Genomic DNA, 21,798 nt, shown 5'->3' on the forward strand with positions numbered 1-21,798 from the left:
ATCTCCTCACTCCTTCACACCCACTTCAGCTTTGTTAAGTGTTAATGAGCTCATTAGTTATAGACAGCGAGCTGACACACCACTGACTGTAGACCACTGCTGGTCCTGCATCGGACCCCTCAGATTACTGTCCTGTACAGGATAGAACTCATTTAATCTCCTCACACAGAGTTTATACTCACAGAGACTTTTATTCTGGAAAACAAACTAATACAGATATTACCAACAACTCTGAGATATAATAATGAGTATAAGACTGATATAAAATGATTAAATGATAAAAATGTTGACACTGTGCTGATTTAAATTATTTACTGATCTTATTAATAAAGAATAACAAAAAGAACCTAATGAAGGAATAAAATGTAAATTGTTCTGTGAATGGAAAAGTGCTAAAATTTGTCATTTTGTGTAAAATTCTGTTTAATCAGCAGCGGTCCGCTCAGAAAACGCTGTGTAAAACACTAGTGGACCTCCAACTTTACCCTCAGTGGTACAACAGTGTTCCGCCGTCTCCATGCTTTCAGGGTTGTGTGTTGGGTGTAGGGTAATCTTTAGTGTCCAGAGCAGTGTCCCAGCAGAACCCAGACTGAGGAACACTGGTGTAGTCCTCTTCACAGGGAACTACTGGGTGACAGGAATGCACCTACATTTGCGCCTGTTCCTTTAAAATAGAGTGTGTGTGAGCAGCAGAGCAGTGTACCCTGCTGCCGCCTGCTCTCCAGCAGAAAATCTCTTCTGGCAACAAGATCTGTGTCTCTACGGCTACTGGCCAATCAGAGAGCTGGTTCTAGGACGTGTCAGCCAATCGTATCTTCGGGGGCGGGTGTTGTGGGACGGGACTGTGTGAGGGAGGAGCAGAAGGAGAGTATCTTTTCATTGCACAAAAACAACGAGGTGACATTTGTTGCTCCCTTCTTACTATAAGAAGGAAAATGAGAGCTGTGTGTTGGAGATAAATCAGGATGTGTGGTACAGAAGGTAAAGAGCTCTGTCTGTCTCTCTGTGTGTGTGTGTGTGTGTGTGTTGGAGATGAGAGGTGAGTTCATGTGTAGTGCCAGGGATTAGGGACAGGATATTTGTCAGTGTCCTGTCTCACATCATCAGCTTTTTATAGTTTTGTTTGAGGAGGATGAGTTCCCTTTTGTTCTGAGAAAATTGACATTCAAGCAACTGTCATCTCACTCTTTGGGACATCACTAGTTATAAAATTTATAATATAAATAAAATTAAACCAATACTGAATGTAGGCAGCAGCAGGTAGTGCGTCTGTCACACAGCTCCAGGGTCCTGGAGGTTGTGGGTTCGAGCCCCGCTCCAGGTGACTGTCTGTGAGGAGTGTGGTGTGTTCTCCCTGTGTCTGTGTGGGTTTCCTCTGGGTGCTCTGGTTTCCTCCAACACTCCAAAACACACATTGGTAGGTGAATTGGAGACTCGGTGTCCAATAGGTGTGAGTGTGCCACCCAACATGACCCTGAACTTGAAAAGCAGTTACAGAGGATGAATTAATGAATGGCACAAAAGGTATCATCCCTCCCACACAGTTCTACAGTCCTGGGGTTGTGGGTTGGAGAACCACCTCTTGTCACTGTGAGAATTTTAGTGTGTTCTCCCTGTGTCTGCATGGGTTTCCTCTAGGGCTGCAACTAATGATTATTTTAATAATCAATTAATCTATCGATTATTTTTTCGATTAATCGATTATTAATCGGATAAAAAGGAAGACAAGCCAAATTTGGTTTCCTGTCTGTTACTAGCATATTCAGGACACCATCAGTGAGAACAGCTGCTTGCTGTGGTGTGCAGATCTTCTTTAAAACATAGTCAGCGCTGGGCTGTTTTTATCTGAGGTGAGAAAGAAAGTGTAGATATGAACATACACCTTTTTTAAGTTAATAACTACTGATCTAAAATGCAGACAACAATGCAGGCAAATTGAAATTACATAAATGGATATTGGGTGATGCTGCCATGTGCTGAGAATAAAAGGGAAATTCATCACTGATCATCACTGTTCATCTCTGCTGAACACATGATCAGATATCGTTAAGATATTTAAGATTTTAGAGAACTAATGTTGTAATTTTATAAGGAACACACAACCTACCGTTATTAAAAATTAGTGTTTACATGAAGAATTAACCCAACCGTTACATTAATTTATTTATCAATATTTAACAGTGTATGTAATGTAATATACACTTATAATGTAATATACACTTGGCTGTGATACTCAAACACTAACACGCAACGCCAGTCAGAAAAGACCTTGAAAAAGGCTTTAAATATATTATTTTAAAAAATGTTTGGATTTTTTTTTAACTCTGAATGTAACTGCCGCCACATTTAAGGTGGAACGGAAAACTCGCTAAATACAAGAGTGATACAAATTTACTAAAACTGAGACATCTTGTTTAACTACTCTAGCAGGCTCTAGTGACATTGAGTGAGAGAAAAACTAACGTCACTAACGCTAGCTTGACTAAAACTACGGTTTGTTTTGGAACTGCTGGTCGAGCATTGACACATTTAAGGTGGAAGAGAAAACTCTGGGGGATGCTAAGGCTTGTTCGCTAAACTCGAGTGTAATATCAATGTACTAAGAAAAACAAATGTTGTTTAACTCCTCTAGCAGGCTCTAGTAACATTTTACATTTTAGTGAGAGAAAAAGTAGAATTAACTTACTATACTTCATCTCTTTCACACACAGCTCCAACAGGCTTCATTTTCAGATGCTCATGCAGTGATGGTGTGCTGCTGTGCCATGCGAGATCAGCTGTGCGCATTTTGCACCTAACGCTGTTCCTTGAAGGCGTTAATGTAAAGTGTTCCCATACTTTTGATGACTTGGGTCATATATTTTTCTCTCTGCTTGTGCTAACATTATCCTCTGCTGTGACTGCCTCCGCCATTTTTCAAACCCTTCTTCCAGAGTTCGTCACATGTAGCAACTGTACCTATGTGTATAATAACTTAGACCCAACTAATCGATTATTAAATTAGTTGCCAACTATTTTAACAATCGATTTTAATCGATTTAATCGATTAGTTGTTGCAGCCCTAGTTTCCTCCCACAGTCCAAACAAACATTGGTAGGTGGATTAGCAATGCTAAACCCTCCATAGGTGTTACTGTGTGTCCCCTCCAGGGTCAGATCCTCACCCACTGCCGACCTGAACTGGATAAGGGGTTACTGACGATGAATGAATGAATGAACTGACTTTCAAAAATTAAATTAACTTGACACTGAATTCTACTGTTCTGTTTCTTTTCCAGAAATGAAATAACATTGCTGTGCAAGTCCTGTCCTACATCCAAGACAGATTTACTACAATTCCTCCAAGATTTCTAGATCAGTCACCAACATGAATATATCACAATGTTGAAAACAAGAGACATTAAATGTGAGGATACACAGTGTGGAAGCTCCGGTTCTCAGGAAACACTCTTGGCTACTTCCGACTCTAATACAGCTGGGAGCCAAAGACAGAAAAGAACAGAGAGTGAAAAAACATACTCCTGTTCAGATTGTGGAAAGAGTTTTACTCAGCCGTGTAATCTTAAAAGACATCAGCTCATTCACACTGGAGAGAAACCGTATCAGTGCTCAGAGTGTGGGAAGAATTTCACTCAACTCGGTCATCTCCAAGAACACCAGCGCATTCACACAGGAGAGAAACAGTTTCAGTGCACACAGTGTGGGAAGAGTTTTAATAACATTTACACTCTCAAAATTCACAATCGCACTCACACTGGAGAGAAACCGTATCAATGCTCAGATTGCGGGAAAAGTTTTAATCAAAACTTTGTTCTCAAAAAACACCAGCGCATTCACACAGGAGAGAAACCGTATCAGTGCTCAGAGTGTGGGAAATGTTTTACTCAACCCAGTCACCTCCAAACACACCAGCGCATTCACACAGGAGAGAAACCGCATCAGTGCTCACGCTGTGGAAAGAGGTTTAATAAAATTTCTACCCTCATAAATCACAAGCGCATTCACACTGGGGAGAAACCGTATTCCTGTTCAGACTGTGGGAAGAGTTTTATTAGACAGAATGATCTTAAAACACACCAGCGTATTCACACAGGAGAGAAACCGTACTCTTGTTTGGAGTGTGGGATCAATTTTATGAGACTGAGAAATCTCCAAGAACACCAGCACATTCACACAGGAGAAAAACCACATCAGTGCTCAGAGTGTGGAAAGAGATTTAATAGGATTGATAATCTCAGAACACACCAGCGCATTCACACTGGACATAAACCGTATCAGTGCTCAGAGTGTGGGAGGAGTTTTAATCAACTGTCTAGTCTACAAACTCACCAGCGCATTCACACAGGAGAGAAACCGTATTTATGTTCACAGTGTGGGATGGATTTCACAACACTGAGAAATCTCCAAGGACATCAGCACATTCACACGGGAGAGAAGCCCCATCAGTGCTCAGACTGTGGAAAAAGTTTTAATAGGCTGGACAACCTCCGAATTCACCAGCGCATTCACACTGGAGAGAAACTGCATCAGTGTTCAGAGTGTGGGAGGAGTTTTAATCAACTGTGCAATCTTCAAACACATCAGCGCATTCACACAGGAGAGAAACCGTATTCGTGTTCAGAGTGTGGCAAGAGTTTTACCACACAGAGTGATCTCCAAAGACACCAGCGCATTCACACAGGAGAGAAACCGTATCAGTGCTCAGAGTGTGGGATGAATTTCAGGACAATTCGGAATCTCCAAAGACACCAGCGCATTCACACGAGAGGAAACTAATCAGTGCTCAGAGTGTGTCATGTGATCCATTTCCATTTTAAACTGGGTACAATACAGAGAATTGTCTTTATTAAACTTGATTTAAACCTCTCAGTTGTAATGTACAGTATAGAACCTAATCAATTCTGAACATTGAAGTTTTGTAGTAGGTAATTAATTATGTGTGGAATAAAATCTCTGTAGTATATATCCTACACCTTCTGTCAAACACCTCTGTGAGTGATTTATGACCCTAGGTGACAGGTCAGTTTGATTTAGGGGATACCCTTACATGGGCAAATCTGGGCATGTCCTCCCAGCATCCACAAACCCTAACACCCCTATACCCAGGTATATATAGTTAACTTACAACTGTGTGGGAAACTCCATTACTCCATTCTCGGTAAGTATCAAAGCTACAGATTCCTTGATCAAATTTGTTGTAAGAATTTCGGTGTCATAATCTTTTCTTTCTTAACAGGGTTTGTTTAGTTTAGGTGCATCTCAGTTAGAAACCATCCATGTCATTAGAAGTATTGAAGGTTTATCACAAATTTGTGAAGATTTGCCTCTGCTTATTATTTATTAATAATTTATTAGTTATCACAATAATTTATTTATAAAATATTTATTAGTTATATTAATATTAATGGGTGAAATTCCTGCTAAATGTGTATGGCACCACCCGCTGGTCGGTCAGCATATTTACAGACCTTATATTATACGGGATTCAGCGCAACCTTGACAGTAGTGCGTGTGCTCTGCCGTGGTAAGTACAGCTCCAGTGTAGCTCAGTAAAGATATTAATCCGAGCTGAACTTTAAGTATGCTAACAATAGTTTCTTTCTGTAATTTTATGCTGACCGAATCACATGTAGGAACTCATTGTGGTTGCCATATTCATTGCCGGTATGTTCTGTATTTTTTTCATATATTTGGTTGTAGATGTAATTAGCACAGGAATGCTAGTTTTTTTTGTAGGTTAGCTGCGCCATGTGGTAGGAGTGCCATGTTCGCATGGGTCACTGGGTGGCAGTGTTTTCTTTTATATTCAGTTCAGTAAAAAAAAGTGATGCTGCTTTAAAACGGATTGCACATTTCATGATAATGTAATGCTTGAGTAGTGCATGTGCTCTGCCATGGAACTCACATTGTGGTTGCCATATTCATTGCAGGTGGCAAGAAAAGAAAAGAAAAGCTGCATCAACCACACTGGTGTTCATTATTGACTGGGGCAGGCGATGACCAAACAGAAGGGTTACATTGGTGCCGTGACCCGTCTTCGATCATCATCATGTTGAAGCCGGACTTTCTCTGCTGCCTTATGTCTATGTGGAACCAGGTGCATGGTGCAAATGGACTGATGAGCTAGTTGATTCTGTGAATACTGATTAAACATCAAGCACTTTAAGACTTAATTCCTGTTATATTTTCCACACGTTGCACTTTTTCTTTATTATTACTTGCTAGTGAAGCAATAATAAGCTTCCTTCATGGTAATTTGCACACTCCCATTAGCACAAGTATGGGGAGAGGCAGAGGTGATTTGGGGATATCAAAGATGTTACAGTTCAACAGTCCTTGACTGATTGGTGTGTGGGTTGTGGATGGAAGTCAGGTTCCGGCTGGGGTTCATTTAGTCAGTGAGTACAACCCCCCCTCAGCACTTTTACACTGCTGCTACACTTAGCCCTCAGGTTGATAGTAATTCCATTTCAGGCTCTGCCCTTGAGTCTAGTGATTTGCTCAGTCAAATGGGTGATGTAATTAAACATATTGTCAGGAATTAGCAGACAGCATCATTACTCACCTTAGCCCAGCACATGCAACTGCTCCATCTAGTGTTTTGGCTGCACATAGCACACAAATGTCACTCATACACAAAGTCTTGACAGGTCACAGATTCACATTGTATCCCACAGGAAAGTCAAAGAGCCACCTATCTTCAGAGAGGATAGCTCTGATTCCCAGACAGTGCATGAGTGGGAAGATCTCATGAGGAACTACATAAAAAAGGTGAAATTGCAACAGAGCAACAGGCTGAAGAGATACTCATGCATCTCAGAGGTAGGGCAAGGGACATTGTCAAGTTTGGAATAAGAAACAGTAGTGTCAACGTAGTAAAGGATCCAGAGGCTATTTACAGTCTTTTGCGCAAGCCCTTTGGTTCTGTTCCATGCTCACTTATCCCAATGGCAGATTTTTACTCCACATTGCCCAAGGCTGATGAAGATGCATATGATTACTGGCTCAGGCTCAATCAGGCTGTAGATATTGCTGTTGACTGACTAAAAGAACAAGGCAAGTCATTTGAGTGCCCAAGTACTGAGGTGACACGTATGTTCATTAGAAAATGCCCCTCCAAAGAACTTGCCCTGACATTCTGATCAAAGACAATTGACAAATAGTCTACTGAAGAAGTCAAGACTACCAACCACCTAAAACCGATGAATCCTCTGCTCTTGAGTGTGTCATTGAGAAAATTCTGGTGGACAGGTCAGTTTCCGTGCAGACAAACTTTAGCAATAAAATTAGATCGAAACCTCCCAGAATTAATAGTTTGAGTCATATGCCATGTTCGGCCTACAGTGATGCGCAGCACTCTGGTTTTACTCACTGTCGGAACCATAAATGATCTTTTTAGTGTTACTCGCCTGATCATTTCAAGAACAGCTGTCCAGAGAGGAGGAAGGCTGTCCCATCATGGCTGTTGGAAAACTAGTGGATCTGTATCCAGGGGAAGACGGTACAGATCCTGTTGGTGACCCTCCCAGTGACACTTCAGATGATTCTCAGTCAGTGTACAAGTCTTTCAATTCCGTTGCCCCCTCAGATAAAATATATTTCATATTGTTTGCACAAGATTCAGAGATCAGACAGTTTGTTTTATACAACAGTCAGAGGAGTCGTATTAAAAGGCCATGATTGACAGTGGTTCTATGGCATGCACAATGATTGACAATCCCAATATAGAGAAATGCTCTGCCGATTGTGAAGTTGTGGTGCTGAAAAGAAATACAAAACTTGCAAATGTGTTCCCATGTATTGCTGTTGAGGACCTGTCTCAGCCGGTTTGTATTCAGTCTCATAATCAATGTCTTCTCGAAACTCCCTCAGCAAGGTCTCCTGATGTGGTAAAGAGGGTTTTGGAGCAGCTTGGAATGCAGGAGTTGGACATAGATTCCTGTGAAGTGTCTGATCTGTGGAGAGGTAAACTTGTGCAAATCAAGGTATGAGTCACGGCATAAAGATGGACTGTGGAGAAGCTACAGATTTTGTACACAAGATACATCTTGTCGATGACAGACCGTTTCATCTTCCCTATCGTCGAGTACCACCAAGCCATTAGGAGAAGTTGAGAACAGCTGACAGTGAGATGGAAGAGAAACGAATCATTCGAAAATTGCAAAGTGAGTATGCTTCGCCCTTAGTCCTTGTATGGCAAAAAATGGTGATCTGCGCATCTGCACTGACTTTAGATGGCTTAATGCAAGGACTGTGAAGGTCATCCGCTGCCCCACCAGGTTGATGCTCTTGCTGCTCTTGGAGGGAATGTTTTCTTTTCCACTATGGACTTGACATCTTGGTTCCATTATATGAAGCGCATTAGTATACAGCTTTCTCTTCACCATTTGGCCTCCATGAGTATAATCGAGTATATATATGAGGATGATGCTAGCTATTTTTTGTGATAAGAACTTCACTAGTGTTTTGTGCTACCTTGATGACTTCATGGTTTTTGCCCCAATGGAACAGCTGGCTTTGGAGCGTCTGGAGATGGTCTTCTCCCGCCTAAAGCATCACAACATTAAGTTAGCACCAAAGTAGTGCAATTTTCTGAGAAGATCTGTTAGGTTCCTTGGACATGTCATTTGTGAATCAGGGGTGCAGATGGATCCTGGGAAGGTGGAAGCCATTAGTTCTGTTCAGAAAGCCAATCTGATGGAAAGCGATGGTGTCACCCCATCACAGAAGAAAATTAGGTCATTTTTGGGCATGGTCCTTTACTATCAACACTTTATTGAAAATTGCTCAGCCAAAGCCAAACCACTTTTTAAGCTTATCTCAGAGCAGAAAGATCAGGGTAAAGCCCCTAGATGGAGCAAATGTTATAAGAAGGTATGTTGCCCCTGTAAAGCTTTCAGTAGGTGACTGGACCACAGAGTTCCAGGTTGCTTTTGATACCCTGAAGCATGATCTCTCACACAGTGTCACTTTGGCTCATCCAGATTTCAGTGAGCCATTCATTCTTGCTGTTGATGCATCCTTTGATGGGATTGGAGCAGTCCTTTCTCCGCCTGGTGAGAAAATTGCAAGACCAGTGGCTTTTGGCAGCAAAACTCTGTCTCATTCTCAACTTAATTATCCAACTCACAGGCTAGAATTTTTGGCTTTGAAATGGGCTATTAGTGACAAAATCAGCCATTGGCTAAAAAGGGAGGCACTTCACTGCATGGTCTGACAACAACCCTCTGACATACAAGTTAACCCTCTGACAACACAAGTTAAATGCATGTGAACCAAGATGAGTGGCCAAGCTTGCAGCTTATGATTTTGATTTGAAGTATGCTCCAGGGACAAAGAATACTGTCATTGATGCTTTGAGTCGTGAGCCATTTGTCCGGTCCTGCATAAGCCATCGTCTTGTGAAAGAGCCCTATACCTCTCTCCTGAATAAGGTTAACCCTCTGAGGTCGCCGGCGGGATAAAATTGAAATTCCATATAAACACGTATATAACTCTGCGAGATTTTATCCTAAAAAAAAAATACAACATACCTCGGAAACCTTGAAGGGTCTACTTTCCAACTATATATAGGATGAAACGATATATATATTTATATTCTTGTGAGAGAAGCGTAAACAACAACCGGCACATTTTTGAGGCACAAGCTTTTTTGTTCCGCCCATAGACGCGTTCTGCCATTCATATGTTGACACTATGGTAATTCGGCAGCTGCTAGTGGAGGATCATTGGCTGATAATTTGCATGAAAACGCCCATTCGCTTGTTAGAAACACAGAGCACATGTCGCGGAATTGTTTACGTGGAGCTTCGTCATGTCGCACTCACGGAAGCTGGAGGCACTGCGGAGGAGAGCTTTGTTCTGGAAAATGAAGAGGATTTCAGCTAATCTGACGAAAGCGGGGAGGACAGTGACGAAGAAAGATTTATTTTGAGATGCGGATTGATCCGAAGGAGGATTTTTGTGATAGGTAAGTGAAATATTTCCTTTCAAATGAAACAAACCCACGCTTCGCGCTTACTGTGTACACTCCGCGAATTCTGGATAAATTAAAACAAAGAATAAATTAAATAAGTATTACTTTGTATATGAAAGCATAAATTAATGTAAAAAAAACCTGCTGTTGTGTAAACGGGACATTCAAATGTAGCCTGTTGCTAATCTGAGTGTGCATGCTGAGAATGCTAACATTACCATGCGAGGCTCCAGTACCATAAGTGTGGCTTATGGCTGTATATGTTTAGCCTAGTGTGGTAATGTCATGTGTAAATGGCCTGTGTGAATGTAATAGTGTCATCCTATGTAGCTTGTTATGCTATGTACTGCTATACATAGGTCATATGTAAGTACTGTATTTGAAATACAAGTAATTATTAGTTTTAGTGACTGTTGGCATGTATAGCTAATCTTTGTAACTGCTCAGAAGCTCACATTTCTTATTATTTTTCTTTCAGAAATGTGGAAAATACTCCACCTCCAAGCAAAGACGACGGCGTCAACCAAGTCTGCCACCACCAACGTGTAAACACATGGTCCTGCCACATCTGCTCTGTAAGTTTAGCATTTTGCATTACACAACTCAGCAGAAAACTTTGAAGTGGTACAGAAAACTGTTTCTTCACTTCTTGGACATTGCTGCTACCAATGCCTACATTCTCCACAAACAACTTATGCAACAGGACAGCCTGACCCACAAGGCATTCATGGAAGAGCTTGTTGAACAGCTGTGTGGTATGCAAAAACCCCATGGAAATGTGAACAGTTTGATGTCTACCTTTGCATGCAGCCAGACAGAAACTGTTTTAGAGACTGGCATCTTTTGTTGAACTGACTCAAATATATATACACAAACAAGGATATACAGTATGACTATCTTTAGTATATTATCACTATCTTTACATGTGAACACATTTTCCATTTATTTTAATTCATGCCAGTTATTTATTTTTTTGTTTTTATTGCTTGTTTAGTTCTCTTTTTTTGAAATAAACTGTGATAAACTCTGCCTCTGGTCTCTTCTCTTTTGACAGCTGTGGCGGTGACAGCTAATGGGCCATTCATTAGGCAGTGGGGTGGGGACCTCGCACCTCGGTTTTCGCACCTATCTTCATACATATGCAACGTAGGAGCCAGTGACTGAGAAAAACAGAGTGTCACCTCACATTTGTTATGTCCTAAGTATAAAATTACATACAATTTATGAAAAGTAGAATCAGCAGTGTGTTGCCAAGACCCGTGTTCACAAAGTTTTGACCTCAAAGGTCCCGGTGAGAAATGTTTAGAATGTGTTTTTTCACAGTATATCAGCACTTCTGAAAATAGGTTTTTGGAAAGTCTAAGTTTAGAGTAAATTTAATCAAAATATAGATGTATGACACTCTTACTGATTCAACATTGTTGTTGCAGAGATAGTTCTGAAAAATGCATGTGTAACACTTTGAGAAAAAATCATTTCAGATGCGTACAATTTGTAAAACAATCAAGGCATGTCAGACTACACCAGGGTGTCTGAAAACCCCTCAGACTCCAGGGGGTTAATGGAATCGTAAGAGGTACTGTGCAAGATGCTTTCCGCCACACCACTAACTGATTAGTGGTCGAAAGCAAAGATGACACTGGGGTTAATTCAGATTTGGAGCAAGACACTCTTCGTCCTGTTGGTGGCTCTATTAATGCTGAAGAAGTGTTTGCAGTCTTGGATGTTCATCGCAGTGGTGGTTTCTCCCAGCTCTCCTTATGTAGGTCCATCATCATCCCAGTTACCTCTGGAAGATCTATCTATTGTCATCCCACATAGAAGATGCTACAGTCAGCAGGGTTTTTTACTATGTGCAGAGGTGTAAGAAACCGACTAGACGTGAAAGAGACAGAATCTACCTCTGTAACGAGACTTCTGAAACACTGGAACAAATTGGAGATTAGGAACGTTATATTGTACAGAGTTAAGAGGCATCATCATCTGAACAGGAAAGTTTTCCAATTCATCATTCCGGAGTCCCTGAAAAAGCAAGTTCTCCATGGTGTGCATGATATGGCTGGTCATCAGGGATGTGCAAGAACACTTTCTTTGGCTTGTGAAAGGTTCTTCTGGTCAGGCATGAATAGAGATATCACATTATGTGAAACATTGTCAAAGATGCACATTAGGGAAGACTCCAGAACCAAATGGCCGTGCCCCTCTTGAAAACATATGCAGCTCAGAACCAATGGAACTGGTATGCATTGATTTTTGGGACAGCGGAATTGAATGACAAGAAAACCCTTGACGTCCTTCATGTTATGTTATATGTAAATATCGCATGTTTTCCCGTGTAGAAACCAGTCAGCCAAACAGATTGCTCGTCGCTTGTGGAATGACTTTCTGTATTTATGGATTCTCTAAAAGAATTCATTCAGATCAAGGCGCTAACTTTGAGAGCAGGCTTGTCAAGGATTTACTTCAGATGGCAGGTGTACATAAATCTCACAACACCGTATCACCCTATGGGCAATGGGATCACTGAACGCTTCAATGGAGCTCTTCCTCCAAAGAGCAATCCCGGTAGCCTCAGATGCTGCAGATGTTGACCTTCAGCTATAATTGCACAGTACATGAGAACACAGGCTTTGTTTCTTTTTATTTGATGTTTGGTCGGGTTCCTCGCCTACCTGTCGATGTCATGTTTCACCATGTCTTTGAAAATGACCATGTCAGCCATCATGAGTTGAGCATCTGAAAAGAGATCTGTCTGAAGCTGCCCAAATTGCTCAGAAGCATGCTTTTGCCAAACAGGACCATGCTATAAAACTGCTCGCCTTTGGCTGTGGGTGACAGGGTTTTGCTAGCCAATCGAGGTGAAAAAGGCAAGAAAAAGATAGCTGATGAGTGGGATTCAACTCCTTTTGATGTTGTGTCAGTAAGGTCCAAGATCAATGTTTACCGACTCAGAGATGCTTGCCCAGGCAACGAGAAAGCTGTGCATAGAAACCTTTTGCTTCCTGTTGATTTTTTGACTCCAGATGAGAATAATGGGACCCAGTCTACCCCTGATGTTTCACAGCATGATGATGCAACTTATGTTTCAGACTCTGTTTTAATACACAAAAGGGTAGATCCTCAAACCTGAACTAGGGATTGGCTCATGCAGTCACCTGGGAGTAAGCTACTGGAGAACAACAACATTCCAGATGATAATCCTGACAGTGATGATTCATTTGATGCTGTGGATGATGACTTCAGGATGTTAGTCATCTTGGTTTTTTTTTTTTTTTTTTTTTTTTAAGAATGGCCCGCAAGAGAAAAGCAGTGTGAATCAGTGTGAGGTGTAAATGGCATCTCTTTTTGTTTGTGATAGGTATGGGTTTTGGTACCATTCCATGTTTACACACTTCTTAAGGAAGAATTTCCAACATTGACATGTTTGTGTGAGTGCTCTAAATGCTTTTTGTTTTTTTTCATATTCAATTGTTTTTTTTTTTTGTCCTTTAAGATACATATACTTTCCCATTTTAGCAGAATTTCGGGGGGGGGGGGGGGTTGTATGTAATAGTGTACAATAGTTATATTAATATTAAGGGGTGAAATTCCTGCTAAACGGGTATGGCACCACCCGCTGGTCGGTCAGCATATTTACAGACCATATATTATACGATTCAGCGCAACGGGTGAATAGCTCCAGTGTAGCTCAGTGAAGATATTAATCCGAGCCAAACTTTAAGTATGCTAACAATAGTTTCTCTCTGTAATTTTATGCTGACCGAATCACATGTAGAAACTCACATTGTTAGCTGCGCCATGGTCGGATTGCCATGTTCGCATGGGTCACTGGGTGGCAGTGTTTCCTTTTATATTCAGTTCAGTTAAAAAAAGTAGATCGCACATTTCATGATAATGTAATGTTAGAGTAGTGCATGTGTTCTGCGTGGAACTCACATTGTGGTTGCCATATTGTGGGATGCTGTGAGTGAAATAAGAGCCAATCAAGATCATGAACAACATCATGTGGGGCATTGTATCTGTTCTGATAACGATGACTAGTTATTAGCCATGAGAAAGATGTCTCGGGAGATCACCCAAGTGAGGACGTCTTCATGCAGTCTAAGTATTGCAAAAAATGTGGCCATCATTATCACGTTAGTTTAAAAAAAACAAAACCCCACAGGTGTGTCGGGTCATTGTGTTCATTGTGCGATATGGAGACCAATACTAACACTGTCATTACCACCTGGATACTGTTAATAAGGAAATGTCTTCCTGGAATGAATCAGGAGAATTTCTCTTAAATGGACGTACAATCCCAGGGTCACATTTTGGACTTGGTGAAAAGCATCACCGCAGCACAGTGTTAGCGATGATCAAAGACCTCGGGGTTGGGGTGATTTTCTAGAGGCTTTTACTTGTGTTCAATCTTACTTGATTAACTTAATCTTATTTACTTAAACGTTATCTTTTTAGAAAAGACAAAGAAGGAAAATAGTGAAGGCAGAGTAACCCTGAGAGAGAAGCTCAGAGGGAAAGGTCTGGCCAAGAATAAAAGCTGGAGAGAAGAGAGCCCCAAGAGAAAACTTGAGGGACTTTACCAAATTACCGGCCAGGTTTGTGTGGCTCTCTGAAAACAGAAACCCCAGACTGAGCACTGAAGGGAAGATTATTTCCCTTAAATAGGAGAGGCCCAGGTGGAGCTTATTGCCTCAAATTAAGGAGCATTGGTCCTAGGCCCCCTCTGGTGGCTGTGGGTGACTTAGCAGTCAGCCCTGCCCCAGCCAGATCACTTATAAAAATATAATCTTTATGGCTGTGCATATTCAGTAACCCATTATTTGTGTGTGGGGGGAGGGTGGGTAATAAGCTTATTTTATTTAATCATATTCATTTATTCATTGTCTGTAACCCTTATCCCCAGTAAACAAGGAACGTCCCTGGACGTTCAAAATAGGTCTAAAAGTAGTCTGTCAGTCAAGGACACATTTTAAACGTCAACGGACGTCCAAGATCCATCTTAAAAATGGTGACCAATTGATAACGTCAGTAGACGTCCAAAATGCGTTTCAAACAAGTCATTTATTTCGGGACCAATTAATAACGTCATTGGACGTCCAAAATACGTCTAATAGTCGTCTTTTCAATGTCTGTGTTTGGACGTATTTTCAACTTTCATTTTCAACCTGATACGTTATTTCAACGTTGAATCAATGTCAAAATGTTTACTGGGTCCAGTTCCTTACCCAGAATCACTGGATACGAGGGAAAACACCCTGGAGGGGGCGCCAGTACAATATACAAAGAAATTCTAATATCTGAAAATTTTTAATTAATTAATATATAATACAATATCAAATGTTTATTAAAATGCTTCAAAATGTAAATGAATACTTCTGGAGTGATATTCTGGAGGTAGCGTTAGTGAATATAGCTGTCTTATTGAACCATGTTCAACATGGCGCCTGTTCCTTTAATATAAAGTGTGTGAGGGCTGCAGTGAGGTCGAATCTAAAATACAGTTTTTCCCTTCACCCTGAGGTAGTGCACACTGTCGCTTGGTTTAAATGATAAATTATACATTGTATGAGTTAATAAGACACGTTATATTCGGCTTTAAGCTTCCGTGGTTTTGTCTAAGGTTTGGTGCGCTTTCTGGGCGATAGTCGTCCTGGTTTAATGACCTGTGAAGTGCACTATGTAGGGAGCTGTGCGCCGTTTGGAACAGACCCCTACAGTGACTCACAGTTGGGCGGAACACGGCTCTGTTTACAAACGTGACGCGGATAAATGGGTCAGGGATTCTCACTTGTATTCCTTTGATTTTAACATCTAATTGAGATCTGAAGTTTGGGTGCGGAGGTTTAGAGTTTACTCACGCCGTGGTCGCCCCTGTGTGCGGAAGAGTGGGCGGTGTGAGTGGGAATCAGAGAGAATACTGCTTTATTGTGTGTGTTGGTGATGTAGGGTTTCAGGGCTGTTTTGTTTGAAAGTCCATCGATCTGGAATGAGTTATAAACTCCAGAGAGAGGACAGATAAAGAGGTATTGATAAAGAGAAGGCTACTCTTGTTGGATTTATTATTTCAGCTTTGTGAATGATTATTTCTGGATCACAATCCCCTCTTCAGTTCGTCCCAGAGGTAAGTACAACACAGCAGAGCCTCACTGAGGATACACTGGGTTTTTTTATTTTTACCGTGTTGTGTTGGTGTATATGAACACGTCTTATTTGACACGTTGTAAAAGGGTTTTTATACAGTGTCTGGGGGGAATCCATGTTTTGCTAAATGTATGTTATACCTCAACACAGTCTCATATTGCTACTAGGCAACATATAATTGTGTAGCAGCCTTTATAAGTCAGTTTAAAGAGGTCTCTACCACGGCTCACAGTAGGTCAGTGTCCCTCAGCCCTGGACTCAGCTAATCCATTAATGAAATCAGCCCATTCAGAGCTGCAGGGGAAACACTAAACCGTGCGGCACACAGTGTCTCCAGGAACAGGGCTGAGAAACACTGCTGTAGATAACATCTTTTCACATATTTTGCCCAAATAGTTCTTAAAAAAATAAAAGCATAAAGACACCAATGACTGTGAAGACGTAACTCTTTAAGGGCAGGGCTTCAATGTTCTGAAATGTTCTAGTTCAGTTTCCAACCCAGTTTTTTTCATTAGTATATTAATTCTTCTATAATCAGAATTGAAATATTACACTAATATATAAATACAGCCTAATACTGTATAAATATAAATACTCTCCTCACTTCAGATTTTTCAAAATGTAGACATTGGTGCAGCAGGTAGTGTCTCTGTCACAGCTCCAGGGTCCTGGAGGTTGTGGGTTCCAGTCCTGCTCCGGGTGACTGTCTGTGAGGAGTGTGGTGTGTTCTCTCTGTGTCTGCGTGGGTTTCCTCCAGGTGACTGTGAGGAGTGTGGCGTATTCTCCCTGTGTCTGCGTGGGTTTCCTCCGGGTGACTGTCTGTGAGGAGTGTGGTGTGTTCTCTCTGTGTCTGTGTGGGTTTCCTCCGGGTGACTGTCTGTGAGGAGTGTGGCGTGTACTCTCTGTGTCTGTGTGGGTTTCCTCCGGGTGACTGTCTGTGAGGAGTGTGGTGTGTTCTCTCTGTGTCTGCATGGGTTTCCTCCGGGTGACTGTCTGTGAGGAGTGTGGTGTGTTCTCTCTGTGTCTGTGTGGGTTTCCTCCGGGTGACTGTCTGTGAGGACTGTGGTGTGTTCTCCCTGTGTCTGCGTGGGTTTCCTCCGGGTGACTGTCTGTGAGGAGTGTGGTGTGTTCTCCCTGTGTCTGTGTGGGTTTCCTCCGGGTGACTGTCTGTGAGGAGTGTGGCATGTACTCTCTGTGTCTGCGTGGGTTTCCTCCGGGTGACTGTCTGTGAGGAGTGTGGTGTGTTCTCCCTGTGTCTGCATGGGTTTCCTCCAGGTGCTCCGGTTTCCTCCCACACTTCAAAAACATACGTTGGTAGGTGGATTGGAGACTCAAAATTGTCCATAGGTGTGAGTGTGTTGCCCTCTGAAGGACTGGCGCCCCCTCCAGGGTGTGTTCCTGCCTTGTGCCTGTTGATTCTGGGTAGACTCTGGACCCACCATGACCCTGAATTGGATAAGGGTTACATATAGTGAATGAATGAATGTACTGATGGGTTTTTTTTCAATATTATTTGAATTTGACATTGAATTCTACCTTTTTTCTTTTTCTCTTCCAGAATGAAAAAAAGTTTCCAGTGCAAGTTCTCTCCTGCTTCTATGGTCCAAGACCATTCTACAGTATTTCCACAAGTGAATCTAGAAAAATTACCAAGAGGAATATACTACAATGTTGAAACTGGGAGAGATTAAATGTGAGGATATGGAGTGTGGAAGCTCAAGTTCTTTGGGTACATTCTCATCTACTCCCCATTCTAACACTGGCCGACAAACACAGAAGATTACAGACAAAGGGAAAACCTTCTCCTGCTCAGAGTGTGGGAAGAGTTTCAATCATAAAAGTAATCTCAGGAAACACCAGCACATTCACACAGGAGAAAAACCATTTCAGTGCTCGGAGTGTGGGAAACGTTTTACTCAGCAGAGTCATCTCCAAACACATCAGCGCATTCACACTGGAGAGAAACCGTATCAGTGCTCACAGTGTGGGAAGGGGTTTTCTCAAAAGTTTGATATGATAAAACACCAGCGCATTCACACGGGAGAGAAACCGTGTCAGTGCACAGAGTGTGGGAAGAGTTTTACTCAACTCAGTCACCTCCAAACACACCAGCGCATTCACACAGGAGACAAACCGCATCAGTGCTCAGACTGTGGAAAGGGTTTTACTTCACGGAGTAAACTCCAACGACACCAGCGCATTCACTCTGGAGAGAAACCGTATTCCTGTTCGGAGTGTGGGATGAGTTTTATGAGACTGAGGAATCTCCAAGAACACCAGCACATTCACACAGGAGAAAAACCATATCAGTGCTCAGAGTGTGGAAAGAGCTTCAGTAGGATTGATAACCTCAAAATTCACAATCGCATTCACACAGGGGAGAAACCGTATCAGTGCTCAGAGTGTGGGAGGAGTTTTAATCAACTGGCTAGTCTCCTAAGACACCAGCGCATTCACACAGGAGAGAAACCGTATTTCTGTTCACAGTGTGGGATGGATTTCACAACACTGAGGAATCTCCAAGGACATCAGCACATTCACACGGGAGAGAAGCCCCATCAGTGCTCAGACTGTGGAAAAAGTTTTAACAGACTGGACAACCTCAGAACTCACCAGCGCATTCACACTGGAGATAAACCCTATCAGTGCTCAGAGTGTGGGAGGAGTTTTATTCAACTATGTAGTCTCCAAGCGCACCAGCGAATGCACACTGGAGATAAACCATATTACTGTTCGGAGTGTGGGATGAATTTTACAACACTGAGAAATCTCCAAGGACACCAGCACATTCACACTGGAGAGAACCCACTTCACTCTTCAGTGTGTGGAAGGAGTTTTACTCAACTCAGTCATCTTCAAGAACACCAGAGCGTTCACACAACATAAACCCTGGCAGTGCTCAGAGTGTGGAAGATATTTAATACAGAGAGTGATCGTCAAAACCCCAGCGCATTCACACGGGAGAGAAACCCTGTCAGTGCTCAGAGTGGGGGCAGGATTTTATGAGATTTAGGAATCTTCAAACACCAGCACATGGTGCTATGACCACATCATATGTAGTAGTTGTGTAATGGATTATTTCCATTTTATTTATCATATGTAATAGATTTGATAGTCTATTTGTTTGGCCTCTCAGCTGTCATGTTCACACTCACTGTAATGATAATTTAATAATGTCTGAATGTAGAGGTTTTTTGAGTGTTATTAAAAGCTGACGTTCATGATTGTAAGCAAAAAAACACTTTTCATGAAATTCAGTTCTCCTTCTGGAAACCGTTCTAATGTGTTTATGAAGTGTCTGTAAAAAAGTAAAAAAAAATAAAAAAACCAAGTGTCTCGGTCCGGTATGCTAGGCCTTCTCCCTCTGCTCACAGCAGAGAAACACCATCTTATTGAGAGATCACATTTTGGCTTACAGGATTCGGGTATGAGGGGCCTTTATCAGAACTTTGCTTAGGGCCCGAAGTCCGGACTATCTCTGGGTCTGGGCATTGAATTGTTTGTTTGTGTTATATACAGGTCAGTTATGTACTCATCTCTACAAATAGCATTTCTGTATAAATATTACAAATATTAATGCATAGTTATTTTTGAAACAGTGATGTTTTTTCTCCAGTGCACAGAGCAGCATGTCTGCTTAGATCCGAAATGAACAAATGAATGAATATGAGAAATAATCAAAGTGCATTTTTTCACTCAGTCTTTATCATTAGAATCATACAGGCATAGTGACATGCTGATTAAAAAGGTCATTACACATTAGACATTAAATTCAGATTTAGATCAAACCCATTTCCTTTAAATAACAAATAAAACAATGTATTATCTTATTAACATATAGTGGATTATAGAAAGGTTTATACAGTTGTTTCAGTTTCTCATTCATCTCTAAACCAGTCATCAGGCGTACACCACCCTCTTCATCATTCAGACCCATGTAGCCGAAAGAAAATCATTTATTTTGGGATTTAACACAGACAGCTGTCCACACCACAGTGGGGACAGTCACCCCTTTTATGTGTATTTTAACTTCACCAGGGACAACACCAGTGATTAGATGAAACTGAAACTTATCTTTTTTATTCTCTATAAACTTTTTCAACTTTTCCTCCCAGGTTGCCCAGACACCCCTATTAAAGCTTGGGTGCATGGGAACAGCGTTGGTCCGTGCCATCGTTGCCTGGCCTTTGTCTTCTGAGTAACATCTGGGGTATAGGTGTCCACGATCATATCCTGTGTTTAAGTAATCTGTGACTAGATGGTTTTTAAGCTGTAAAGAAAATATTACACATCAGTAGAGCTGCACAATATGGACACAACATGCAATATGATCCACTCGCACCAGCACAATACACACTAACACACCACCACCACCACGTCAGTGTCACTGCAGTGCTGAGAATGACCCACCGCCACATCATACCTGCTCTGTGGGGGTCCTGAGTGCTGAAGAACAGGGGGAGAGGGTACCCCCCTTCCCCCAAAGTATGCAGAGCAACATATGGACTACAGTGTGTAATTGTACAACTACAAAGTGCCCTATAGGGTAAGTGAAGCTGATAAATTGGACATTGAGTGTAGATACAAGCTAGGTGTATTCAATCAAGTGGCTGGTCAGTTGCATTCACCACCACTGTAAAAATGAAATGTAAAAAAATGTGAAGTTTTGCAGAAATAAAGAATTTGACTCTGACTCTGAATTTGTAGAATTAAATAAATATTTCACTTAAAGGACTAGGATTTGATTCCAAAGTGGAAAAAAAACAGTTCTCCAGCTTTCTGTTGATTTACGCAGATCACAGTCTGATTCTCCTTTTCTAAATTTATATGCACTGTACAATGGGATTTTGTGGCTTGTTGAGAAGAGAGTAGCGAAGTATGACTTGTCATTTCCTGGAAGTGTCTGACAGATTTTCTTAGCGTTCTGATCACCCAACCCCTCTGGTTCTTTCCCATCATAAAAATACTCATCACAGTTACCCTGGAAGGTGTCTACCACTTTGGCCTGAGCGCTTAGTGATTCCAGCAGAATGGAGACGAGCAGATACACCAGCATCTTCACCTGCTGCTGTACCTCAACACCCAGACGTGTAGCAGCCAGTGACACGTCTGCTTTAAATACACTAACCCTCACTCTCTCACTAGTGGGTGTCTGATTTTATCAAACACAGTAAACATGAGGAGGGCAATGAATATCAATGTTTAACCATAGCTCATCTGCAGAGTTTACAGATCTGTGGGTACAGTTTACCTCACCGTATACAATGACTAATACTGTAAAAATAGACAGAAAAATAATAAAGTTTTACTCTATGTGAAGTACACACATACAACTAAGTGCATTACCTTATTGATCATTTGGCCACAAAATGTCGATCATTGCCCCCTCCAGGGTGTATTCCCGCCTTGCGCCCGATGATTCCAGGTAGGCTCTGGACCCCCCGCGACCCTAAAATTGGATAAGCGGTTACAGATAATGGATGGATGGATGTCGATCATTTTCAGCGCTGCAGTGACACTGATGTGGTGTTAGTGTGTGTTGTGCTGGTGTAGAGTGGATCAGACACAGCAGTGCTGCTGGAGTTTTTAAACCCCTCAGTGTCTGGACTGAGAACAGTCCACTGACCAAAAACATCCAGCCGACAGCGTCCTGTGTCACTGATGAAGGACTAGAGGACG

General features: G+C 41.7%; 1 protein-coding gene across 2 annotated transcripts; it reads left to right on the plus strand.

Moving 5' to 3' along the window:
* The first annotated feature begins 902 nt into the window (after window positions 1–902).
* LOC136707113 (zinc finger protein 850-like) lies at window positions 903–20,576 on the plus strand. 2 transcript variants are annotated; one of them, XM_066681015.1, is made up of 3 exons: window positions 903–981; window positions 3,278–4,761; window positions 17,906–20,576. In XM_066681015.1, exons 2-3 carry the CDS (start codon window positions 3,381–3,383, stop codon window positions 19,003–19,005), a joined length of 2,481 nt encoding a protein of 826 aa, XP_066537112.1. In that variant the 5' UTR covers window positions 903–981; window positions 3,278–3,380; the 3' UTR covers window positions 19,006–20,576. The 2 variants fall into 2 exon arrangements, with proteins under 2 accessions (XP_066537112.1, XP_066537111.1); XM_066681014.1 differs by lacking the exons at window positions 903–981; window positions 3,278–4,761 and adding an exon at window positions 15,719–16,099 and having other exon boundaries at window positions 17,678–20,576.
* Window positions 20,577–21,798: the final 1,222 nt, after the last annotated feature.

The sequence above is a fragment of the Hoplias malabaricus genome, chromosome 9 (genome assembly GCF_029633855.1).
Source record: "Hoplias malabaricus isolate fHopMal1 chromosome 9, fHopMal1.hap1, whole genome shotgun sequence".
NCBI classification, from domain to species: domain Eukaryota; kingdom Metazoa; phylum Chordata; class Actinopteri; order Characiformes; family Erythrinidae; genus Hoplias; species Hoplias malabaricus.